At 43.1% G+C, this 24,756-nt stretch overlaps 1 protein-coding gene across 8 annotated transcripts in view; it reads left to right on the forward strand.

Annotated features, from left to right (window-relative positions):
* Nucleotides 1–24,756, forward strand: part of dgkh (diacylglycerol kinase, eta) — a 94,838-nt gene that overhangs the window by 861 nt on the left and 69,221 nt on the right. For 2 of the 8 annotated variants that reach the window (XM_033617361.2, XM_033617363.2), the window contains exons 1-3: nt 215–830; nt 18,031–18,141; nt 20,180–20,338. In XM_033617361.2, the coding sequence (XP_033473252.2) occupies nt 543–830; nt 18,031–18,141; nt 20,180–20,338 (558 nt within the window). In that variant the 5' untranslated portion in view covers nt 215–542. Of the gene's footprint in view, nt 1–212; nt 831–18,030; nt 18,142–20,179; nt 20,339–24,756 lie in introns of those variants that run through there. The other 6 variants (XM_033617360.2, XM_033617364.2, XM_033617359.2 and 3 more) reach the window with 6 other exon arrangements.

The raw sequence follows: 24,756 nt of genomic DNA on the forward strand, positions 1-24,756 counted from the left end.
AACTACAATCACAAGGAAATTTTACATTTGTAATAAAACAAATCAGACGAGTTCAGAAGGCTACAGCATAAATTACATGTTTAATTAACATATAGATTAGCTGAGAATAATATATAGGAAATTGTTTATATATTATATTCAATAATAATGATTTGTGGTGATATTTATTATTTTTAATACAGTAATTGAGCATCAGAGTTGATTTAAAATAAATCAGAGTAGCTTGTGTTTCCGTGGCAGCTCTCGGTTGCAGTGTTTGTGTGTGAAACAGCCGCTAGGGTCTGCCATGCCACGGACATGTCCACCGGTTAACGGAGGGGATGAGGCGGTCTCTAGCCTCAGTCTGGACTGGCCGTGCTGGCTGGAGCCACAAACATCAGCCGAGCAGGGACCGGGGAGAGGTGGGGAGGGTGGGGGTTATATATACATGCTTTGGAGCCCATCCCCACTGTGCCGCGACATGCTACATCCCCTATGCGTTCACCAGCCCACACACACTCCAGAAAACACAGCCGTCTTTATTATCATAGAGACAGAGAGAGATGACAGCGAGGAGAGACGCGTCCCAGCCGCTGAGCAGCTCTCGCCTCCAGGAGAGGGAGAGGAAGGGAGCGGCGGAGCGGGCGAAGGCTAACCCCGACTGGGTTTATCTCTCCCCTCGACAGGAGCCGGAGAAAGGGCCGGCGTCCGCGGCGGGGATCCATGCCCATGTGGTGGGGGCTGTCGCCGGCTCCGGCGCCGCGGAAGAGTCCTCTGACAGCGAGGCAGAGCAGGAAGGCCCGCAGAAACTCATCCGGAAAGTGTCCACCTCAGGGCAGATCAGGAGCAAGGTGAGACACCTCGGTCTCTTTGTGCGTCTGTGGCTGACTGAATATGGCTGTGTGAGTTTGGAGCTCTGTGTTTGTCTGACCAACAACCTGCTGGCTGGGCCGCTCAATGGAGATGTGTGCTGCCTGTAATGATGTCTGAGGAAGCAGTGAAGCACAGCGGCCACTCAGTGTTGGTAGTTTATGCTTTGCCATGCAGACTTACGCACACAGGACTGCAAACCTCTTGCTGACTGATTAACAGCACGTTACTTTATCTTTTTATTCAGATGTTGCTTGGGATTACATAAAAACAAGACCTTTTCTGCAGAAGAGCAAAACAGAAAATAATTACAACTTCACAAAACTTGCCAAAACCTGTTGCCACTGATCCCAGTGAGTTAAAGTGTGCAACTACAAAGTAGTACAACCTCAGTAAAGGTACAGCTCCTCTATTTATTTCAAGAAAACACACTAGCACACAGTGTTTCCTCCTCTCTTCGTGCAGCTTAACTGTGCTCTCAGACTGACATGACAGCAGTATAAAAGGGAGATTTAATCAGCTCAGATAATATCCACTATAATATGTGTGTGATTCACAGATGAAACTGAGTTTAACGCCTGCTGCCTCCCCATGTTTAACCTGCAGGACTCAGTAAGAGGATGCTGTCTGTGACACCCAAGCTTTCTTGGCCCACTTATCTTTGACGCTGCAAATGAGTGCTGTCCTCCCACACCAATGGATCCACTTAATTATTGACTGCCCCACTCCGCCCCATCTACATTATTCAGCATGGGGGTATATTTAGAGACTTGGGGCATGAGAATGTCTGGCCATACCTTTCGTATGCAAATACCCCCCCCAGCAGTGAGTGCAGTGCTACCTAGAGGAAATGCTGCACGGCTGCAACTAACATTATACTGAATTTATGATGAATCGTCACTTTTTCAGCATATTTATGAACATTTTTGCTCAGAAATTGTGGAAAAAATGACAAACATCAGTCAGAAGTGACCGGAGCCTGATGTGAAGATAATATGAATTATTTGTCTGACCAAAATTAAAATATATTAAGTTTAGAACAGAACAGAAAAGCAAGCAAAACCAGGAAATGTTTGATACTTTAACCATAGTTGTAGACTGGTTTTCCTTCAGTTGACAGTTACAGTATTGATATGTTGTACTCAGAGTCTAAAGCAGTGATACTCATCTTGCAGCCTGCAGGCTAAATCTGGCCCCTGTTAGGGTGCCAGGTGGACCCCCAGCCATTTTCTAATTCAGAGTTTTTTTGTGCTTTTAATATACTTTAAGCTGCTTTTATACCATCACTTCATTTGAAGAAAGGTATTTCCACATTCAACTGTCTCAGATGCAGGTGCATTGGAAAATATCTCTTTGAACCGAAAATCCTGCACACTGCTCTTGCTCAGCTTCACAATTTATTAGTGACACTAACATTTTGATCCTCCTGGACCTTTGTTAAGAGTGTTCAGCTCCATCGTGTGGTGTCAACCCTGGCAACTGCCAAACCGCAAGTGCAGTCCCCAAAAAGGCAAAGTGTTTTTAAAAGCACCTGCTGTCGCTACGTGATGATGGGTAGATGCTTTGGTGATCATTGGAAGTGCAAGCTAGATCATCTGGAGTTTGGTTGGAGTGTTATTGCGGGCCTTATAAGTCGCTAGCACTATGTTGCACAACTCTGGGTAAACATGTCCACCCCCTTCTATTTGATCGGCCAAAGCCAGGTGGCTACCACTAGAAGTTCAACACGATGAAGTGAATGAAGAGCAAAATCTGTGTGCCTTCAAGTGGGCGCTAACCGCTTCATACTCCTACCATCATGTTCAAAACCATTTCCCCTCTGTTGCCCTCCCTTCACTGAAGTGACAGCAAGTGGCGAGTTGCTGCACGATGGTTTGAAAGCAGCTTAAGGTGCTAGGGTGCAAAACAAAGCATCAAAATAGAGCTTGTTTATCAAAAAAAGTGCCAGGATAGGATCCCCTGGAACCTCAGACAGAGATCTGGGCTGAGCGTGTCCTCAAATCCTAGAAACGCCCCTGCGTACATGTGCATCGCTGCTGACTGGCTCCTGTCACCTTGTAAAAGTGTCTCACAGGCAGAGCAAGTTGATTACCCCTTGTCTAAAGGTTGATATAATATAGTGTAAGTGTAAACACAGATCCAGCTGATGACTGTCCCTCATCAGCTGATGTTTGCTGACTGATTGCAAGTTGATTTTTCCATGCATGGGTTTTTTTTAACTCACCTGTCGCCTCAGAAGTTGCAGCAGGAGTTTTAAAAGTGGATAAAAGTCATGTTGATTTGAGTCGTGATAAGCACACTGTGAGTGCAGTAACCAACGATATACTAAAGGGATGTGAGTTGCGTGGCTGGCAGAGAGCCCAGATGGACTTAATCTGTCCTGCCAGACTATATACAGCAGGCTACATGTCACACTGCTTAATGCTGCTATCACACTAGTGTAACGCACTCCTGCTGTAATTGTATCAGTGTGTTTGGCGCTCTGACATCGTGCTAACAAAGGTCTCCGAGTTGTTGTCGTGTGGGTCAGTGGGTTTTCTCTGCGAGTGTGTGTATGCTGAGAGTTACTAATGGATCATGCAGGCACTGACTCACTGAGTGTTGTTCCACTGGGTTGTTTGCTCAGCTCCGGACTGTGTGTGCATGTGTGTGTGTGCACATGCATGTATGTGTACGCTCGGCCATCACATTGTCTGTGTCCATCCCTCTCCGTCCACTATCTCTGTGGTTCTTTGGTTGCCACAGACAACCACAGCTTTCATCCCTTATTGGCCGACTCTGTGGCAGTGCTGCCTGTAAGACAGCTGGTTTGGTTGGAGGGGCACGTATACCAGAGGAGGTCCCATCGACTGTCTTCTCAGCTTTACCCTCTCTGTGTTTCCATTTAGTTTTGGGAAAAGTTTAAGATGAATGTCAGTAGATAAAAGCAGGCGAGCAGTGAGAGGGACAAGACAGCAAGTTTGCAGAAACATCTAATTTAACGCAGCTTTGAAAGTATTTTTTCGTAGGAGGAATTAAACAAAAATAGCCATTGTGATCTGGTGGTTTACTTGAAATTGTGCAGGAGTATTTTATGAATATCAAAATTATTGAACATATTTAACATGGATATTGATCGCAGTGAAAGTCTTAACTCCTGACAGAAGTCTGTAACTTCAGCCCTGTCCTCCGTCTCTTCCCCTGGCAGCTACTGTACAGGATGCAACTGAAATCATCACGGCTATTTGTAGCTAACCTCCCATAGTTGATGGCCACTTACGAACCCATCATGGCAAATCAATATATTGGCAGCAGTAAAAAGTTGTTGTTGTTGTTGAACTGTTGGCTGAAGCAGAAATGAGATATCGGGTATCATTTATCCTGCCTGATGTTCTCCTCTTGTCGGACAGAGAGTAATGGGATTTGACCGCACAGAGAGGGAATTTGATACTCCATCATACGGGCATCAAATACTGTCATTTCTCTCTTTGTCTCAAATATATTGTTGTAAATATGTTTCAGCTAATTACAATAAAAAACACCCGAAAATAACTGGTGAATCTGACTACGTGATGCTCAAATATGTGAGTTTGAATAACAGTCTTTTCATCGCCTCTTCTCTGCTGTCAGCTCCACTCTCAGCCCCCTCTCTGTCTTTTCAGGGTGTGCTGTTGCAGCTGAGGAGAGCTTATAAACTTGTGACTAATACTGTAGCGGTGTGATTGAAAGCAGAGCTAATGGCACACTGCTGCTGCTGCTGCACAGGGGGCTGGGGAAGCTCTGCACGCCCAACACAGAATAACCCACGTTAGGTAGATGCTGACTTCAGTGGGGTATAGATTGTTGAGAAAATTCATCTGTGGTCCCATGCATCAGAAGAAGTGACACGTTGTGACTTGTGTTTATGGGAAGCAAGAATGACTATTGGGATAAAATACTCCTGGGATCAGATTGAGTCAATTGGTGGCTATTTTTTTTGTTTATTTAATCTGTAGCCAGGAAGTCTTATGAGATATACTGCGTCTTTTGCAAGAGCAACCTCGCCACAGTGGCAGCATTGCTTCAACAAACTGATTTTTGCCTGTTTCATTTACCTTGCACATATTTCCACATGGAAGACACTCAAATAGGTAGGCATAAGAGGGAGAAACAAGCTCTCAAAGTTTTCCTCTGAGTATTGTGGTTTCTGCCCACTCAGATGACTTGTACTTCCTTTTGAGAAAGCGTAGGCAAACACAAGTTCCTCCTTTCTGGAAGATTGTACTGAGACTATACTTTAAAGGGATCGTTCAGATTGTTTGAAGCAGAGTTGTATGAGGTACTTATTCATAGATAGTCTTACAATTGTGGGTCGGCACAACCCCACTTTGGAGAAGCAGGCAAGAGGACCACCACAGAAGCTAAGCACTTTACTGCTGTGGAGGGGTCAGCAATAAAATGTATTTTAGCCACCCAAAAAAATCAATATCAGTTTAAGTGTATTTTCACTACTGTACCTTTCCATCACACAGTGATTTCCAACGGGGCACGTAAGCCGTTAAAGCGCTCTCTTCAAAGCCAGACTCGAAAAACAGCAATTTAACATCCCTGAACACAGGAGCTGCTGGTCTACCACTGCCGTCATCAATTACTTTGTTTGAGTTCTTGTGTGACTTTGGCATTCAGAGGGGTTATGTCGGATTCACCGAAGTCCCGCATTAACTGTAACAAAATAACATATGAAAGCACTGGTCGACCAGCAGCTCCCGTTTTTTAAGTGAGCTAAAATTACTGTTTTTGTCAATGGAGTCTGGTGACTTTGACGAGAGCAGAGACGTGGCAGAAAGGTGAAGCAGTGAAAATGCACTCAATATAACGTACACTTAAACTGATAATGATTGTTTGAGGTGGGACTTTTTAGGGTGGCCAAAATATGTTTCATTGCTGACCCTGTCCACAGCAGCACATTGCTTAGCTTCTGGGGGTGCGGACTGACATCGACTGTATGTAATACACTGACTATAAATAAGCTCCTCAAACAACCCCTCTTAAAACAATCTGACTGATCCCTTTAACAAGAAATGACCACACGATGATAGGTCATGCTGTAGATAAGGGAAACATGTTGCAGAACATGTTGCAGAAGTGGAGATGTGTTCGACATACACTTGCAGAGAGTAACTGTGCACACTATACCCAGATGTGGCACTGAAGCAATGCAAAGTTGTGTCCCTTTCTGTCCAAAGCTGTAGCTGAATCTAACGGAGGTAATTGTGTGTAAATTGCTGGCCTCAACAACATCACTTAACATCCTCTACACCCACTTGACACATGTATAAATACTCATGTATGTGGTCCACTATCACAAAGGAGATCACAGACAGTGGAATAACCCCTTCCCAACGACTGGATTGTAATTTTCCCATCACTGTGGTGAAGTTTTAGCATGTGGTGGGAGTTAGAGGAGGAAGGGTACAGAGTTACAATTACACCCAACACAGAGGACAATACACTAACACAGCAACAGGAGAGGCGGGAGCGAGGAGGAAATTTAAAGATTCAGCACTGGGCTCTAAAAGAGCTGATTGTTCTGGATGCACAGGCTCCTTCAGTCTAACTCAGGAATGACAAATGAGTGGGTAATGGAGGTATAACAAGGCCTAACTGCACGGACAGTGGGCTTCTCTCAGCAGCCCGTCAGCATTCACTAAGAGTAGACACAGATAAGTAAGCAGTCTTCGATATGGGCTGACCAATTACAGTCACAGTAGTTTAGTCTTATCAGTCATGAGTTGAAATTGCCAGACAGAGATTGGTTTTCCTCTGGCAAGCTGAGATATCTCACTTTCTGTATGTGTGCACATGTAGTGGATGCACGTGCATGAATACGTATGCATGTGAAGGGTCCTGCGAGACGCTGCTACTGTATGAAGAGGAAGTCGCAATGTTGGCAGGGCAGAACGAGATGAGAGATACGGTCTTTCTCGAAGTCCTAAGAGGAAAGTCACGCTGGCATGCATTCCTTCAGCAGCAGCAGCATTAGTGGAGGCTTTATATTTGGGATTCAGAGCTTTTGGTTTTCATTCCATAGCGCTGAGTCCTTAACTTCCCCCTGTTTGTTAAAGACATAGTTCCACATTTTGGCAAATGCACGTTTTTGCTTTCTTGCTCTCATATCTGTCCGTTTAATATGAGGCTACATCCTGACGCTTATTAGCCGAGCATAAAGACTGGAAACAGGGGGAAACAGTCAGTATTGCTTTGCCGTAAGTTAATAAAATCCACCTCCCAGCTTATCTTGTTTGTTAAAGGGACAGTTCACCCCCAAAATCAAAAGCACATATTTTATCTCTTACCTGTAGAGCTGTTAATCAGCATAAATAGTTTTGGTGTGAGCACCACAAGCCGAGTGCCATCTAGTTCCATTATACTAGAGAGAAGTCAGACATCTCTACGGCCGATATCTCCAACACTCAGCAACTCACACCAAAACTATCCACACTGATAAACAGCACCACAGGTAAGAGGAAAAATATGTAATTTTGATTATGGAGCGAACTGTCCCTTTAAATCCACACACTGACTTGTTGGAGTCTCCGCTGGTTGCCTGTGGCAACCTCACAGTGACCGCAAGACTCCAGTAAGTCACTGCATCTGGCCGAGAAATAGGAACATAACTCCTCGTAAAAACCACACACTTCAGTTTTTGTTCAGATTAAACTGAGTAATCCATAAACATCCGTAAACAGAGGACAGATTTATTACCTAGCGAACGTTTGTCAGACAGTCATGGACAAGACGAAGAAGTTCCCGTTTGAGCTGCAACAAGAGTAAATAAAATAAAGAGCAACTCTGCAATAAAAAAGCCTTTGAATAATATTCATGTCTAAAGCTGTAACTTTGTCTGTGAATAGAATTTTTTTGCAACTATTTTAGTAACTGATTAATCATTTTGGATTAAGACAAAGTAAGACACTTGGAGATGACAATTAGGGCACTGTGAGTGACAATTTTTACTATTTTCTGCCATTTTAGATTAAACGATGAATACAATTAATCAAGAAGATAATCAACAATTTCATCAATAATTAAGATAACCATTAGTTGCAGCCAGGGTCTGAAATTATCACCTACCAAGCACCAAATGCATGTAGATTTTGTGTTTGGCGAGGAAATCTCAGAAAACCATCGGCCACACTGGAGGGTAAATGTTTGTACCAAAACTGTGCTGCGACTCTCCACCATGTTTTGGTGTCATTGATGGTCCCGAGGCATCTGTCCTCTGCTGTCTGTCTGTGTTGGAGATGAGTTTGACATTAGCAGCAGCCATGGTGCATTCAAGTGCACCTTGCAAACTTCTTTTCCTTTTTTGAATTACATCTGTCATTACCTTGTTGTTCTTTCACCACAGCATTTTTAATAGCTAAATGTAAAATCACAACAATATCTCATTAATTTATGCACAGGCAGATTTTAAAAATTCTGGTTTAAGATTAGATCAAGTTATAATCAGCAGAACCCAAACTATTCCTGTTCAACAGGTCCCAAAGTAGCTCTGCGATCACTTTCAAGTTGTTTTACCACAGCGTTTTAAAATGATTAAATACTGAAGTCATACCCAGTATGTGTACATTATGGCCAGTTAAAATATGCATGTTTAAAATAAAATAAAATAAACTAAAAGTAGCCACCAGTCGCTGCCATTATTTTGGCCGGTCGATAATATGCTTGGTTGTTGGATTTTTTAAATTTTTATTTATTTAATTATCTTTTACATATTTGTATTATTTTTAGAACACAAGGCTGACAGTATTCCAAATCCGTCATGTGAAAACACAACAATTATAAGGTATAAGCGGTCAAATCTCTCCACATACGTACATATAACAGAAAAACGGATGTCTTATGTAAAATAATATAGAGAGGTAAAATATGGCTGTAAAACATGATTCAAATAATAATTATAATAATGAAAAATATATAAAAATAGGTAAAATAAAATTTAATTTCAATAAAATAGAAAAGAGTGAAAGACAAAAGGGGAAAAAAGACAACAAAAGTACTGACAATGACAGTATCGCAAAATGTGAAGTATCTTGTCCTCTGACTCAAAATAAGATTTAAAAAATAAGTGTTAGGAAATCTCATGGCACTGCAAAGTTTGCTTGATGTGTTTCAACCCTTTAACAGAGTTTGTGTGGGTGCAGATGGTAAAAAAAAAAAAAAAAAAAAAACATTAGGAAGGGGCTTCAGATCTTAAGAAATGACTCCATCATCCCCAAAGACAGCTCTTATTCTCTCATAAGTATAAATAAGACACTGAAAACCTCCCTGTAGCAGACTGTTACTGTGGGTGGAGTGTCTTCAACAGGTTGCATTTGCAAACAAGGAGCAAAAGTTTGTCCGGCCCTTTATAATGATTATGGGAGAGTGCTACGTCTGAGGAGGGCAAACCCTGTAAGAACAGCTCTGGATCCTTTCTTATGTAATCATAAAGATCCCACACTACTCATGAGCTGTGTGACTCCAGTATGGAGCAATCAGACTGCTTCCTAAAAGAAGTGGAAATGAGTCCCACGGTCTGTTTTACACTTTTGGAGATACCCTGTGGAGGGTAACAGGAGCTACATGTTTTCATTCACTAGTCCCCTCAGTGGGTGAGTCAGAAAGTGAATTTCATGTTCCCGTTTCACAATTTCATTCATCATTTGATCATTCATTTGATCCCAAGAACAGTTGTGTGTGAAGTGGATCACTACAACTCCCAATCCCAGTTTTCAGGACTAAATTAGGAGCCTTCTGAGGATTGTCATTTTAAGAAACTTTAACCTTTCTTTAAAACACTTATGAAACAATTAAGCAAACCAGACGAGGAGGTGGAAAGGCAAGCATTTTTATCAGATTAATTAGATAGAAACCTCACTGAGGCCCAGAAGGGACTGCTAATTGGTTTAGGACACACTGGAGCTATAAAGTCAGACAGAGAGAGGCTATAGCGTTAGTATATGATGTCGAGGTCCTGCATGAAGCGGCTCTGTGAGTGAGCAGTCTGACCGACTGTTTGTCTGCGTATTGTCAAAGACAGGACGTCGGCCTGCTCTGCTCTCTTCATTTAACCTTCCAGGGAGCTCCTGCTCTGCTCTTATCCACCAACCACAGCTGCTGGACTCATTTGAACTGCCTGGGCCTTTGTCCATTGTATAAGCCTGTGTGTGCGTGCTGTTTAAGTCCGTGTGTATGTGTCACCCTGTCGGTGGCCCGGGCAGAGTGTGGGTGTAAGGTACATGGTGCTCAGGTTACTCATGTCTCTCTGGCACAGGACTCACTCCATGTCTCACAATTTAGCAGCAGAGAGGAGCAGCGCACAGAGGCAGGCAGAGGGAACTATTTATAGATCACTTCTGGCCTACTTGGCAACAGGAAGGAGATGAAGACAAGGAAAGGAACTATGGAGGCCAAGGAGGGACAAAAGAGAAAATAGAACATCCAACTAGAGCAAAGTCACTTGTGCTGCTCCAGCTGGGTGGAGATGATTAAAGTTCCACTTTGTGGCCTCTGTGGCTCAGAGTCTGAAAGTTTCTCCCGAGACATTAAGACAAAATCTCCGGCTATTAAAAGCTCGACCTCCACGAGATGCGGTCTGTGTCATTCCAAACAAGGTTGCGAGGAATGTCTGTCAGCTTACTGAAGATGACGTGAAACACAAAGCAGCCACTGTGCACTATGTGTGTGGTAACAGTGTGATTTCCCAAGGATAAAAATATACATTGGGAGTGTCAATACTAGTCCAGCTCATACTCTGCTGTGTGGTGATGCAACTCCCCAGCTCGGAGTGTGCAGCAGTCTGTGTGTGTTTGTCTCAATCAGTCACGAGGTGTTCATTTAATTCTCAGTCAGCACTGTGCTCCTGCTCTTCTGGTTGGATTAGCTGTCTGAATAAATGATCACACCACCTACTATGCTGTTGGCATGTGAGGAGAAGAGTGGCATTGCAGGGAAGAACCATTAACGACACTCTGCTGTTTCTTAGAGGGTTCGGTATTGTTCAACCTGCTCCCTATTTCCCCATGTTTTTGTGTCTAAGTGATGTAACAATGGGAACAATATTTCTTTCAATTGGTCCAGTATTGAGTGAGATTCACAGATTGCAGCAATGAGACAGGCTGCAATGGAAGCACTCAGGGCATGTTCGCAACTTCAATTTATGTCCAATAAGAGTGCTTGTTTTTGCCACTAACAGGCTCAGATTATTATTCTAAGTGTCTGACAATTTATGGAAAGGATCCCTACAGAGATACACCTTTTTTTTAAAGAAAAAAGAAAGCACCAGACTCCATTTAAATTATCAGTAATTTTATCCTCAAAAAACACACTAATTCAAAGTCAACAGAAACAAAATAGAACTCACAGCTGTCGTCTTGGTTCATCTTTCTACTGTTCCAACAAACTCCAGCTCTGGTTTGGTTGAAATAAATCCTTAATTCAGACAGTAAGATGTGAAAATAATGCTGCCTCTATACACGCTAAAATGACTGTTTATTTAAATGGAGTCTGGTGAAGTTGGTGATGGTGATTCCAGAGCTGTTTCTGATGAAACAACAAGGATCTTACTCTTAAACACAAAGGTCTATGTCTGTGGGAATCATTTCCATAATGTAACTTGTCAGACACTTAAAATAACAATTTGATCCTGTCAGTGGCAAACAAGCACTTTTAGTGGATGCACAAACGCCCTGAGTGGTGACACTGGAGCCGCAGTCTCCTCAATACTGGACCAGTTCAGCCTGTTCTAATTCCCAAGTTGTCAAATACTGGTGCTTTGTCAGTGATTTCAGCCTCAGCCTCTGATGCAAAAAGGCGGGATGATGTTACGCTGCCGCTAACAACATTATGAAGCTGGAAAGGCCCCATAGGGCAGGCAGGAGAGGAGGTGGATGTGTCCAACAAACCCTGGACTTTACCCTAAAGCCCGCTGTTTACATGAATGTTGAGCCAAAGTATGATGTTTTTTCAAAACCTAACCGCATGCTTTTTTTGCACAAGGAAATAAATGTAATTACAACACTGCAAGTTTATTTTGAAAAAGACTATGCATCTAATGAGCAGAAACTGTACATTTCCTGTGAAGACAGAAGTGTATTTTGAAAAGTCACAATGCAGTTAAGAAGTGCAAGTTGACAAAGCGTCTGAGAGTGTTCACAGCAGACTTGGCGTGTCATATGTAGACGTGAAAATCCACTATCAAAACGGTGATATATGACAAGATGGGATGAGAACATGTTCACCAGTTTCAAACATGACCCCTTTTACACTGCCAGATTTTCGGCGAATGCTGGGCCGTTTTGCCGGCAAGCTGCGACCGTTTAGACACACAGAGCCGGATTGGCAAGTTGATCTGAGGTGCTCAATTTTCCGCCTCGTAGGATAGTCATATTGGTGGAACCCTTTTAGTTTAAACAGACCGAGGCGGAGCTGTTGATGACGCTGCACGTGCGACTGGCGGTGGATAAACAGGAAACAGCTGATAGCAGGAATTAGCGAGCAGCTAGTAGCAAGAGGGAAACACAAACCTGACAGACACTGCAAAGATGAGCAACTGGGGAGACAAAGAACTGCGCGCCCTCCTTGTCCTCGCAAACGAAGAGGCCATTAACCGTCAGATGACGGGGACGGTGAAGAACGGGCCGACGTATGAGAGAATCGCTGCCTGACCAGCCGCGGCTTCCCTCCTACGTTACTGTTTACGTCACACGCTGAGCTACACATTTTGTTACTTGCTCACGCCCCCCATTGCCCCGAAAAAGGCACATTCTGTATAAACAAAAGTAGGTAGGCGGCATTTTGCTGCACTCCCTGATTTTGTTTTTATACTGCCAATGCTGAAAGAAGACTTTGAAGAATTTGCACAATTCCTGTTTAAAAAGGGCTATAGTTGTTCCCATTAGTCATTAGACACAAAAACACACAAGAAAATAGGGTCCAGGTTGAGAAATACCAAACTTACCCTTTAAGTAGTGCTGTTCAAAAGCTGCTCATGATATCCTAGAACACACTCTTTACCCTCCAGTATTCTCCGGTAGCCCGACGTGTTTAAATGAGGAGATGACTTCATCTGCCATGCTGCTGAATTTCAGTCCCGCTTTGATTGTATTTGCAGGCGAGCAGCTCAGTCCTTATAGGGCAGTCAGAATTCAGGTATTTCACCTTAATCCACGGCAGGAATTTGGTCTTCAGGACGTACCCACGGAAAGGGAAGAGGGGCATTAACGTAGGTAGACAGCTGTGTCAGAGAATTCGCAGAGCGTCCTCTTCCTGTTGTGTTTTTTCCCCTCAGCCATCGTCTCTGTCCAGACAGACAGTGAACTTTACAGGAAGGTTTGTGTTGATTCACGCCGAACTTTGAATCCTAATTTCTTTATTGTAGTGAACTTATTTTTTAGATGGGCCCACTCAAATTCTATTAAGGAGTGGTTCACCTTTTAAAGAGGCAGTCCACTTCTTTCACTTTAATATGACAGAGTCGTTCGGAGTACTCAGACTGTGAAGAGAGGTACAGTAAAACATTTCTATGGCTTTGGAGGGAGCAAGAAAATTACAGAAGGGACATCACTTCATTAATCAGCATTTGCTTGGACACTACACATTTTTATTGGAAAGTGTGTGTGTTTTACAAACTGGAATGGAAGGGTCCAAAAAACAAAAATGCTAACACCTTGCATTAAGCTTGACCTGTACCACGGACTTAGAGAGAGAGAGAGAGAGAGAGAGAGAGAGAGATATTTTGGCCTCTGCTGCTTTGATTTTGACTTTTTCTTTTAAATCCCTCTCTTGTAAATCCCCAACTTTATGAAAGTGCAGCACTGCTCCTCTTGAGAATCACTCTTCTCTTACCTCAAGTGGTATTTAGCGGATGATCTTTATTTAGTGCAATTCGTCCAGATTTTGAGATTTTCTGCAGCCGCCCCACTACAGTTAATCCGACTGTAATTTCTTCTTTGTTGGTCACAGAATTAAACATTAGATTTAAAGTAAATTCACATCAATATCTCTTTACGCAAACAATGTCAGCACTGAGGATAATCCAGAGATCTCACTGTAGGGCTGCAGCAAAGATTATTTTATTTTTATTTATTTTCTTTATTAGTTGTTTGACTGAAAATGTCAGAAAATTGTTAAAAAAAAAATGTTCCAGTGTCCAGAACACACTGGAGGGATTACATATCTCATCTGGCCCGGGACGCCTTGGGGTCTCCTAGGAGGGGCTGCAAAGTGTTGCTAGGCAGAGTGATGTCTGGGAAGCTTTGCTCGGCCTGCTGCCCAGGATAAGCGGATGAAAATGGATGGATTGTTGTCAGTCAGCGTTTCCAAAAGCCCAGGATGACGTACTCAAATGTTTTGTTTTGTCCACAACCCAAAGATATTCAGTTTACTGTCATAGAGGAGTAAAGAAACCAGAAAATATTCATGTTTACTAAACTGGAATCAGAGAATTTTGACTTTTTTAATTTTTTTTAAATTACATCAAATTAGGCAGTGATTAATTTAATAGTTGACAAGTAATTAGATCAATTAATCATTGCAGCTCTATCTCACTGTGAACAGAGGTCATTGGAACTTTTTTTCCCCCGCAAATAAAAACAATATAGTAACTCAGGCCACAACTAACATTTTTCACACAATAGATTAATCTATCAGTTACCCTATTTTCTCAATTAAAGCAGCTGTGCGGAACTTTACGTTTTTGTTGATTATAGCGCCCCCTTTGGTCGAAGCGGTATGACACCCACAGCCTGGTGTCATAAAATTCCGACTGCAGCCGGCATTCGGCCTCATTCGCAAAATCTCGACTGCAACCGGCAATTACTGCATGCATTTGTTTTGGAGAGCGAGAGGAAAATCATAAATGTTCTGGTGTAGCTCTGAATTTCTTATAAACTGAGGACAACTGCCTGCTGTATATTTGTGTTCATGGTCACAGTCACAGATAATTTTGTGGCGTTTGTTGTAACGTTACTAGACAAAAGCGGTTCACATCAACGTTACATTTAGCTTGCTTATAACTTCCATGTCGTCATATATTGAAGTGAAACAACGTCTAACAAGTTGCGGTATATTCTCTAAATAAAAACAAAAATGACATACCTGTGGATTAGGAAAAGGGCCAACTCGGGATCAGTTTTAAAACCTTTCAGTTCTCTCAGCTCTCTCCACTTGGTGAATGTCTGACGAGGTTTACACGCGTTTGGGCTCGAGCCCTATCACTGTCCCATTTAGCCTTCTTCTGTTCTTTTTCTTTTTCTTTTAGATGGTGCTCCTTCTTTATCCGCCATGACATTGAAAGTACAATCAAGTCCTTATAGATACATCTGGTAAAACTGTTATGTGTTCAGCAATGCCCGTTGCGTACCGCTTACTCGAAGAACCCTCTCTGTAAACACGGCTCCTTCTTCTTCTGTGGTTTAATGGCTGCGGGCCGCTGCGGGCATGCAGACTTACTTCGCCTCCGGGTGCCGTATTCTGGTTTGCTGACTTCAGCTGTGTCCGACCAGACCGAGGCTACACTAAATAGCCATATAGAGAAAGGCTTTTTTGTCGCTGTTGGGTTCAAATAAATATGCGGGATTATAAATGGTAAAAAGTTCTGCACAGCTGCTTTAATCGTTATATCTATAAAATGTCAAAAACTAGTGAAACACAGCCATTACTTTTTTCTTGAGCCAAAGTTGATGTCTTTTTGCTTAAAGGGTAAGTTTGGTAGTTTCAAACCTGGACCCTTTTTTCCACGTTTTTGTGTCTAAATACCCAATGAGACAAACTGTTTTTAAAATAGTACTTAGCAAGACGGGCATGTTTGCTTTGTCAATTACGACCACTTAAAGTGCTTGTGTTTTGCTACTGACAGGCTCAAATTGTTATCCTAAGCATCTTACAGAATTATGGAAAGGATTCCTTCAGAGATGTACCTTTTTGTTAAAGAACAAGATCCTCTTTGTTTAACCAGAACAAGCTCCAAAATCGCCACCAGATTCCATTTAGATAATCATTGATTTTAGTATAAATAGATCCAGCATGTTTTCATATCAGACTGGCTGATTTAAGGGTTTATTTCAACCTAAACCAGAGTTGGTGATTTTTGGAGCAGTGGTACATGAACTAAGACTATTTTTGTGAGTTTTATTTGTTTCTGTGGACTTTGACTGAAGTCTGTTTTACAATATTAAAATGACTGTTTATTTAAATTGGGTCTGGTAGGTTTGGCGATAGCGATTTTGAGGCTGTTTCCAGTTAAACAAAAAGGATCTAACTTTAAACAATAGGGTCTATCTCTGTAGGGATCCTCTCCACAGTGTTGTCTGACACTTAAATAACAATCTGAGCCTGTCAGTGGCAAAACAAGCACTTTCACTGGATGAAAATTAACAATGCATGAATGCTCTGTGTTGTTATATTGCAGCCTGTTTCACTGGCTGCAGCGTTCTCTCTTAATACTGGACAGATTTCAAAAACTGTTGTATCCATTAGTCACTAAGACACAAAAGCGTGTAAAAATAGGTTGAAAAATACCAAACTTAACCTTTAGTGCACGACTGAAACAGTTATTAAACGATCCAAAGTGAATCATTTCAGTGGTCATGAAAACTGTTTTCAGTTTGTTCTGAACAGGGGAACTATTTTTGGAAAGATTTTTGTTGTTGTTGTGTAGATCCAGACCTTCAAATCCGCCCCGCACCACGTAACAAGTTGACAATCCTGTCTTGAATTTATGTGAATGGAGTTTCAGTGTTTTGGGGACCACAGATGTAATTCCATGCACCTCTGTCGTACAGGGGTGGAGGCCTGAAACTTTACGACCACTCCTCTCGTGCAGCGGTAAAACTTCATTTGCAGCCGCTTTTCGTCATTTGTAATAATCTATGTGATCTCCCAGTATGGCTCTGTATATGCCGGCTTCATCCGCTGTGACATGCCAGTGTGTGTGTATACAGTAAAGTGTGTATCCACCGTGAGCCAGTACTCTGCAGCAGTGTTTTCTGTGTTTAAGTTGACACAGCTGGTGGGCAGGATGTCAGCTTCAGGCCTCTGTGTCTGTTTGTAATTCTTCCCTCAGAGAGCAGCCTTCCTCTGCTATAAATAGCCTCTACGTGTGTGTGTGTGTGTGTGTGTGTGTGTGTGTGTGTGTGTGTGTGTGCGCCCCACCTCTCCTCTGTGTGCCCAGAGAGAATGATGTTCCTCCACGCAGCATTTCCATCTGTATGTGTGTGTTTGTATGTGTTTTATCTTTTCCATGTCTCGCTGTATTTGCTCTGTGTGCCCAGGGTGTGTGTGTGTGTGTGTGTGTGTGTGTGTGTGTGTGTGTGTGTGTGTGTGTGTGTTAATGCGTGCAAGATGATGGTGGTTGTAATGATGATGAGTGTGTGTACTGCGTCGCACATGGAGAGACAGTTTGATTTGATGTGACACAAACAAGCACATACTGGCTCCATAGGAGACGGGAAGATCTTATTTCTTTCGCTGTCCTTCCGTCTCTCTTTTAGGTTTTTAAAAACTTTTCAAATCCATTTTAACTTTCTGATCTGTTCCCTCTTAACCTCAACATCTCCGTCTCTCACTCACTGGTGTTTTCCTCTTCCTCCTACTCTGCCTTGATTTCAGAATGACCATGAAACGCTTCGATTTCGCTTCACATTCATGAAGCGATGACATGACAACGTGAGTCTGTTTTTAGACCGTCAAACATGCACGGTGGAAGACATATTTGTGTTTAGTCGAGTTCCTCTGAGTTCAACAGATGGCCGAGGCAGCAGAAGCAGTCAATGGGATGCCGTCCTCGCCCTTTCCCCCCTCTTTCTTCTTTCTTTCTCCCCCTCCTTCGACGTCGTTCTCTCCCCCGGCCCAGGGGAAGGGGTTGAGTGAGAGTGATGTGTGTTTATAGCTCTTCGGAGAAATGAGGGGTGGTGTGTGTGTGTGTGTAATGGGTTTCCTTTCTTCTCCACTCTTTGGCCTATTCCTTGTCTCCCATGCATAAAATTGGTGCTCAGATTCACACACATGTAAACAGTGCACACTTTTTTATCTTGACAGTTTCCTGTAGATAAAAACGAGAGGGTGTTCTGTGTCTGAGGGCGAGATGCAGCGTCTGTGAGAAACACTGAAGCTTTGTGTTATTTTCTGACGACACCATGAGACAGTTTTTAATTTTGATTGCGTCTTTTCTCCCTCCAGACGAGTATAAAGGAGGGGCTGCTGCTCAAACAGACCAGCTCGTTCCAGAGGTGGAAAAAACGTTACTTCAAACTGAGAGGCCGAACTCTCTACTACGCCAAAGATGCCAAGGTAGGTTAACCTTGTGTGTTCCTGTGCAACACACATACAGCCACAGGTGACCAGGATAAATGCTCTCATGTCTTCTTTCTATGTATTGGCTCAGTTTTTACTCTTGATCTTCAGTTTCTGTCCTCTAAGGGTCTGTCTAGCATCTTAAAGGAATATTTCTACATTTTGGCGAGATGAGAGTCAGATGAGATTGACACCACAGTTGTGTCTGCGCGGTAAATATGTAGCCCAAGACAGCAGCCGGTTAGCTTAGCTTAGTACAAAGACTGGACACAGGGGGTAACAGTGAATCTGGCTCAGTTCAAAGGTAACAAAATCCACCTCTCAGCATCTCTAAAGCTCTTTGAGTACTGATAATAATAATGATAATAAACTTTATTTAAAAAGCACTTTTCAAAGCAAAGCTACAAAGAGCTTTACACGGTTGATCCTGGATTTAAAACAATGTGAATTCAAGCAAATTAAATGAGGCAATTTTAAGAAAATACAAAGAACAAAAATAAAAGATAAGATAATATGCTATATCTTGTTTGCCGTACAAAAACCAATGCATAAGTAAGTCAGTACAGTAACGCACATGATAAAAAAAAGTAGGGTTTTTTTAAACAAACTAGCACTTTTGATGTTTTTTTAAACTGCACCTCTACTTTTTACTCAAGGATATTTTTGAGTCAGTAATCTACTTTTTACTTAACTACATTTGACATTTTTACCTCATTTACAACAGTGTAGGGGGGCGGGACTGCGAGGAGCACTTCTACTGCAGATGCCAAGTTTCTAGCAGCCAGGAACCAAAAGAAGCACCACCTGTCTTTTGAAAACGATGCGATGACAACGGAGCAAAACTCAGAACAAGAGGCAGCTTCCAGGGACACTCCCTGTGCACACATTTAATACCAAAATCTAAAAGACAACATTTACATAATAAGATTTCTGCCTTTAAAAACTTTTCTTCTAACCTCCACAGGCACATTGAAGTAAGTTGCACTGAAGGTGAAAAAGCAGTTAGCTAGCTGACATTAGCTATGTTAATTTTTCATGTGTGGGGCGTGCAGCAGCTCAGGGGGTAGAGCATGCATCCCATGTACAAAGGTAAAGTCCTTTCTGCAGTAGCTGTGGGTTCGAGTCATCCCCCGTCTCTCTCCCCCTTTTCAAACCTAACCCTGTCCTACCAATTAAAGGCAATAGCCCCCCAAAAAATCTTTTTTTAAAAATTCATATGTAATGTTAATCTTTAATGCTATGAGAGAGAAGATAGAGGGAGAGATGGAGAGAGTGGGAGATTGTTCATATCTCACTTGTATAGGTTTCCTATTTGATTTGCAGCCTACCTGCTCTACTTCACTTCAAAAAAGTTTTATCAAAAAGTTGTTTTGTTTTTTTTTTCAAGTTAAAACAGACAACTATTCATCTTGTCCTCCCCAAGTATTTCCGAGTGGTGTTGCTGTTGGCACCACTGCTGCAAAGACAACTGGTTTGCTTTCTGTTTTTCTTAGTGAGCTTAGCAGCTACCAACAACACAGGACACACTACACTGCAGCTGTTTCACCATCCAGTATTTCTGCTACTAGAGATAGAAATTGCAAAGAACCTACTCTTTGGTAACTGGTGGTAGCTGCTGATAACTACCAGGAAAAACTAAAGTGCTGACCTCAGTGAGCTTTAGTGCTGCTGGTAGGCATAATTAGTTAGGGTAGCTGTTTCCCCTGCTTCCAGTCTTTGTGCTAAGCTAAGCTAACCAGCTGCTCCTGGCTGTAGCTTGCCTCTTATAGCCTGATACTTTCTGATACTGATCATCTCCTGATCACATTTGGTCAGATCCTTTATTTCTTTTCTTAATCACTTAAATTGATTCAACACCACCACAATAAATAGTCTCTTCTTTCAACAAAAAATAAGCTTTACGTTCACCTCTGTTTAACTCTAACTACAATTTTGTTTTAACTTCTTACTCTTGTTGACACCTGTTGACCCTGTGCTCCTAACCTTACCTTCCTGGTCTGAAACATGTGTGTGTGTGCCTGTGTGTATGCGCTAGTCTGGCAGCGCCGTGGCACGCTGGCAGGAGCGGGCGCTGCGCAGAGTGTCCAGGAGTCGCGTGTGCTGGCGAGTTCTGTCCGTGTGCTGGGCAGGCGCACAACGCTCCCCGCCACCTCTGGGTGCCAGCGGATCTGAGGAAGGCCTAGTGAGAATTCGGGTCAGCACAGCGCAGCCAGGGACCAGGGGCCAAGGGCCATATCTGCTTACCTATATGTTATAGTGCTGCATTCATGCCATATGGAAAAATATTTTGAATCATTGAGGCCTGAGGGTTTTACAGATGAGATGCAAAATAAATTTCCACTCATCTCAACTTTTGGGAGGAGGTGAATGTCCTTTTTATTACCCTATGACATGAATGCACTGTATATAATAAGGCTATAACTGCAGGAAGGGCAGCAAAACACGTGCACAGACTGTAACGCCACCCTGGACTACCTGGTCAACTCATCCTTTACAGGGATCGTGGCGTTTCTCCTTCTACGCTGTGTTTTGCTTTTCCTTCCCCACAGCTTTAAGTCTCCGCTGGCCATGCTGGAAGAATGAAAAAATAAATGAAGTAATATAGTTTGTTTTCTTGGCTGAGTTATGATAATGATTTATGACTGGAGCAGTTCTCTCTGTCATGGCCAGGCAGTGACGTTAGCCTCTATAGATAAGTGCCCATTCTCCACATGTCCATCCACTCTGGTGTCTCCGAGGTGGCCTGGCTGGCTGTGCTGCCCTGTGCTTAGGATGCCTGACCTCCTCATTGATCCATCAGGGAGGCTACATCTCAGCACTGCAGTTTGTCCTAAAGCTACTCTCCTCTCCTTCCTGATGAGCGACTTAAACTATAGTTCAGATTTTTTGAAGTGGGGCTGTATGTGGTATTTATAGTTAGTGTATTTCCAGTAGAAGGCAATTGACATGCTCCCAGTTTGGATAAGCAGGCAGGAGTACCACCATCAATATATTTACAAATATTCACCACTTTACCTTGCTGTCAGAGAGCCCTTTCTGATGGGGAACTGAACTGAAAGTGAAGCATATCTGTGCTCCCTTTAAAGCCAGACTTCATTGACAAAAACAGTAATTTTAGGTCACTGAACACAGGAGCTGCTGTTCTACTGCTGCCTCGATCAGTTAATTTGTTTGTGTTATTGTGTGACTTTGATGTTTTAAAAGATTAGTTTGGATTCACCAAAATCATATAATAATACAAACAAACTGATAGATGCAGCAGTAGATGAGCAGCACCCGTGGTCAGCAACCTAAAATTATGGTTTTTGTCAATGGAGTCTGGTGGCTTTGAAAAGAGTGATATAACGTCCTCAGTTCCCCGTCAGAAAGGGCTGTCTGACGGTAAGGTAAAGCAGTGAAAATGATTTAATACAGTGAACACTTAGGCTCAATGCACGTCTTGCCCCTCCCCATGCATTTTGCACGTTCACATCCAAGGGTAGGGTGTCATGATTCTTGTTGGGATAGAAGGGTAGGGTGAAGTGTGAGGGCAATATGGCCGTCCAAACAGTTTTTTCAGAGGCATACTCCAAACCTGATGAATGCAGAAGCTGATGAATCAGTTGCAAACTAACTAACTAGCTAATGTTACATTGTTATTGCTGATTTGTGAAGGACAGTCCCCCATTTTGACAGTCCCACGTTCAGGCACCTCCCCATGATGGCATACGAGGCCCGAAATTCAACTGCAGTTCAGCAGCAAAGTTGATTCACTTGTTACCACTCCTCTAACATCAGTGCAGACTGGCAGGGAAGGAGCACTGGTTGCTAATGTTACCCTACAGAGCACTGCTAGTGGCCTGGTAATGAAGCAGTGTTATTTTTTATATGATGACTTTTGTGATAAATTAATAGCATGAAACTTAAGTTGTCAACAAATCATGAGCGTCCTGACAACCACAAAGGGCTGCCTGTAACCCACGCAACATAAATTACCACTGCAGAAGACAGCACAGTTGCTGTGTCTGGCAACACTTGTTGCATCTGTTCACATACCGACGTCGTATCAGGGTCTTGTAGGATGTCCCATTTAAACAGAGGAAGTTTTCAACCACTACCACAACTAACTCCGCTCCGAGGGGCAAGGTGGCATTTGAAAACGAAGGGTAGAGATAAAAATAGAAAATGGGATGGAAGGCCTTAATCTGATATTGATTTTTTTTATGTGGCTAAAATACATGTTGCTGCTGGCCCCGTCCACAGCAGTGCATTGCTGACTTCCTTGGTGGTACCCCCACCTGCTTCTCCAATCTGAGGGTGTGCCAATTGCCATGGTCTATTGGGAATACACCAACTATGGATAAGTGCTTCATACAGCCCCACTTCAAAAATATCGGAACTGTCTCTTTAACGATAACCAAGCCACAGATTGAATTTATGGATTCTGCTCTTTAACAGGCAGAAGAAAAAGTAAAACAACATGTAACAGCCACATGGAGAGAGGGATTGGAGGAGGTAGGAAAGGAGGCTCGTCAAGGTCGCTGAGATGCAGCCACTGAGCTAAGCTCTGGATCTATGGGTAGCAGAGGTTCTGGACGCTTGCCTTTGTCCACCATTCACTGTCAGCTTTCATTACAGCTTCCCTCAAGTCAGTTGAGTGTATGTGCCCACACATATACAAGTGGGTGTGTGTGTGTGTGTGATGGGCTGCTTGCGTGATGAGTGGGAGACATACATACGCACACGTGACGCAATGGCATCGCAGCCAAGAGCGCCGTAACAGGGGGAGCAGTGTTTGTGTTGGCATGCCATTCATACTCAGGCCCTCTTGGACGACACTCCATACACACATTCACATGCACTTGTAGGCATATGTGGAAGTGCTGAGACACATGCTCCCTCTACACACACACACACACACACACACACACAAACAGTGAGCGTTGGCTGGTGTCCCTCTCCAGCCAGGCCTGGGGAGAGCGTCATTAACTGGGCATTCCCTCTGACAGCTGCAGCAGCTCACTCCTCCCACACACACACACACACACACACACACACACACACACACACAGAGTCAGAGGGCATTCCTTTGACGGCATCGGTTTTTGGCCCGCGGCCCTTTAAGAGCTCAGCTGCGTGCCTTACGCATCACAGCTCTGTTAGGATATCATGTTCCTGTTTGTGGACTCTGGCTCTCCTCTCTGTCTGTCTGCTGGCTATATCACATAGCGTTGGCTCCGGCTCCTCCGCCACATAGAAATTCAATGAAACATATCAATGTTCACTCTCTTCTTATTCGCGCTATTCTCATTTAGGTTCAGAGTCAAAACAAAGGAAACTCAGGAGGGAAATCCTCACAGCAGTGTGGGTTCATAGTGGAGCTGTGTGCCGGCGAGGTGCATTTCCTGGCACATGGAACAAACTGAGTTATCGTTCAGAGAGCCGGACAAACTGGACTCATTGTTCTCGACCGGAACGTTTCTGAGCCTCCACACTTTATTAACCCCTTCAGACCATCCACTGCAATAAATCAAATATTAATAGATTTCAGCCGATGAAAGTGTCCTTTTTAAAATGGTGACTCTTGCCCGGAAACTAGACAGACTCAACTAACCAATAAATGTCACGATATGACTTGTAAGTTGACAGAAGATGGCAGACAAAACAGGAAGTCCACCTTTAAGTGTTCATTTCTGTTCATGCAGACCTCAAAATGTTGAAAAGGACGTAACAATAACAGGTTAAAATCACCATATTCTGATTTTTATGACTTTGCGTCAGTGATAGCTGTGGCGTTATTTCGGCTTGTCCGTTCATCTGTCTGTCCATCTGTCCCTCCATCCAGTTCTCGTGAACCCGATGTCTCAAGAATGCCTTTCGGAATTTCTTCAAATTTGGCACAAACGTCCGCTTGGACTCAACGATGAACTGTGTTGCCTCTCTTGGTGACAGCTTACCAGCTCCAAACTGGAGTTGGAAACCCGTTGGCTTATTGACATTAAATTAGCTCAGTTGTTATTAGCTGGTAACTAGCTTCTAGCAGTTTGGACCACTCTGCCGAAAGAAAGATGGCGAGGCGTTCAGGTGCAGCTCACCAGCAATGGCTTTATTGCAGTCTTCACTGCAAAAATCAGACTTGCTCCCGCACACACACTGAAGGTCTGTTTATTGGGTCATTCGGTTGACGTTTCGGTCTATAGGTTGGTCCTGATGAAGGTCCCAGCACCACCCACTTCAAGAGAAAGAGAATGTGCATGTTGATTGAGCCTTGATTTTATTGCAGTCCTCACCACAATCCGATAAACATGGCCTTCTCATGAGGTTAAAGAGTAGCCCAGAGCTTATCTAGACACTTGATTCTGCTGCTACCATCACTACTTGCTGCTCGGCGTCTTCACCATCACACCCCCAGAGAGCTGCTTCCTGCCACATACACCACGAAGCACAGGTCACACCCTCACAGGTTACCCACAAGGCCATCACCCTTAAAGGGGAAAATGTGTTAGCCGGTAACAACTGATTAGAATTTGGTGGTGACACAAAACATGCCCAAGAATTCTTTTGCTAATTACGATAACAAGTCACACAAATGTCTAACAGGATAAAATGATGAAATGACAACATTTTATATGG

Source organism: Epinephelus lanceolatus, chromosome 14 (assembly GCF_041903045.1).
Source record: "Epinephelus lanceolatus isolate andai-2023 chromosome 14, ASM4190304v1, whole genome shotgun sequence".
NCBI classification, from domain to species: domain Eukaryota; kingdom Metazoa; phylum Chordata; class Actinopteri; order Perciformes; family Serranidae; genus Epinephelus; species Epinephelus lanceolatus.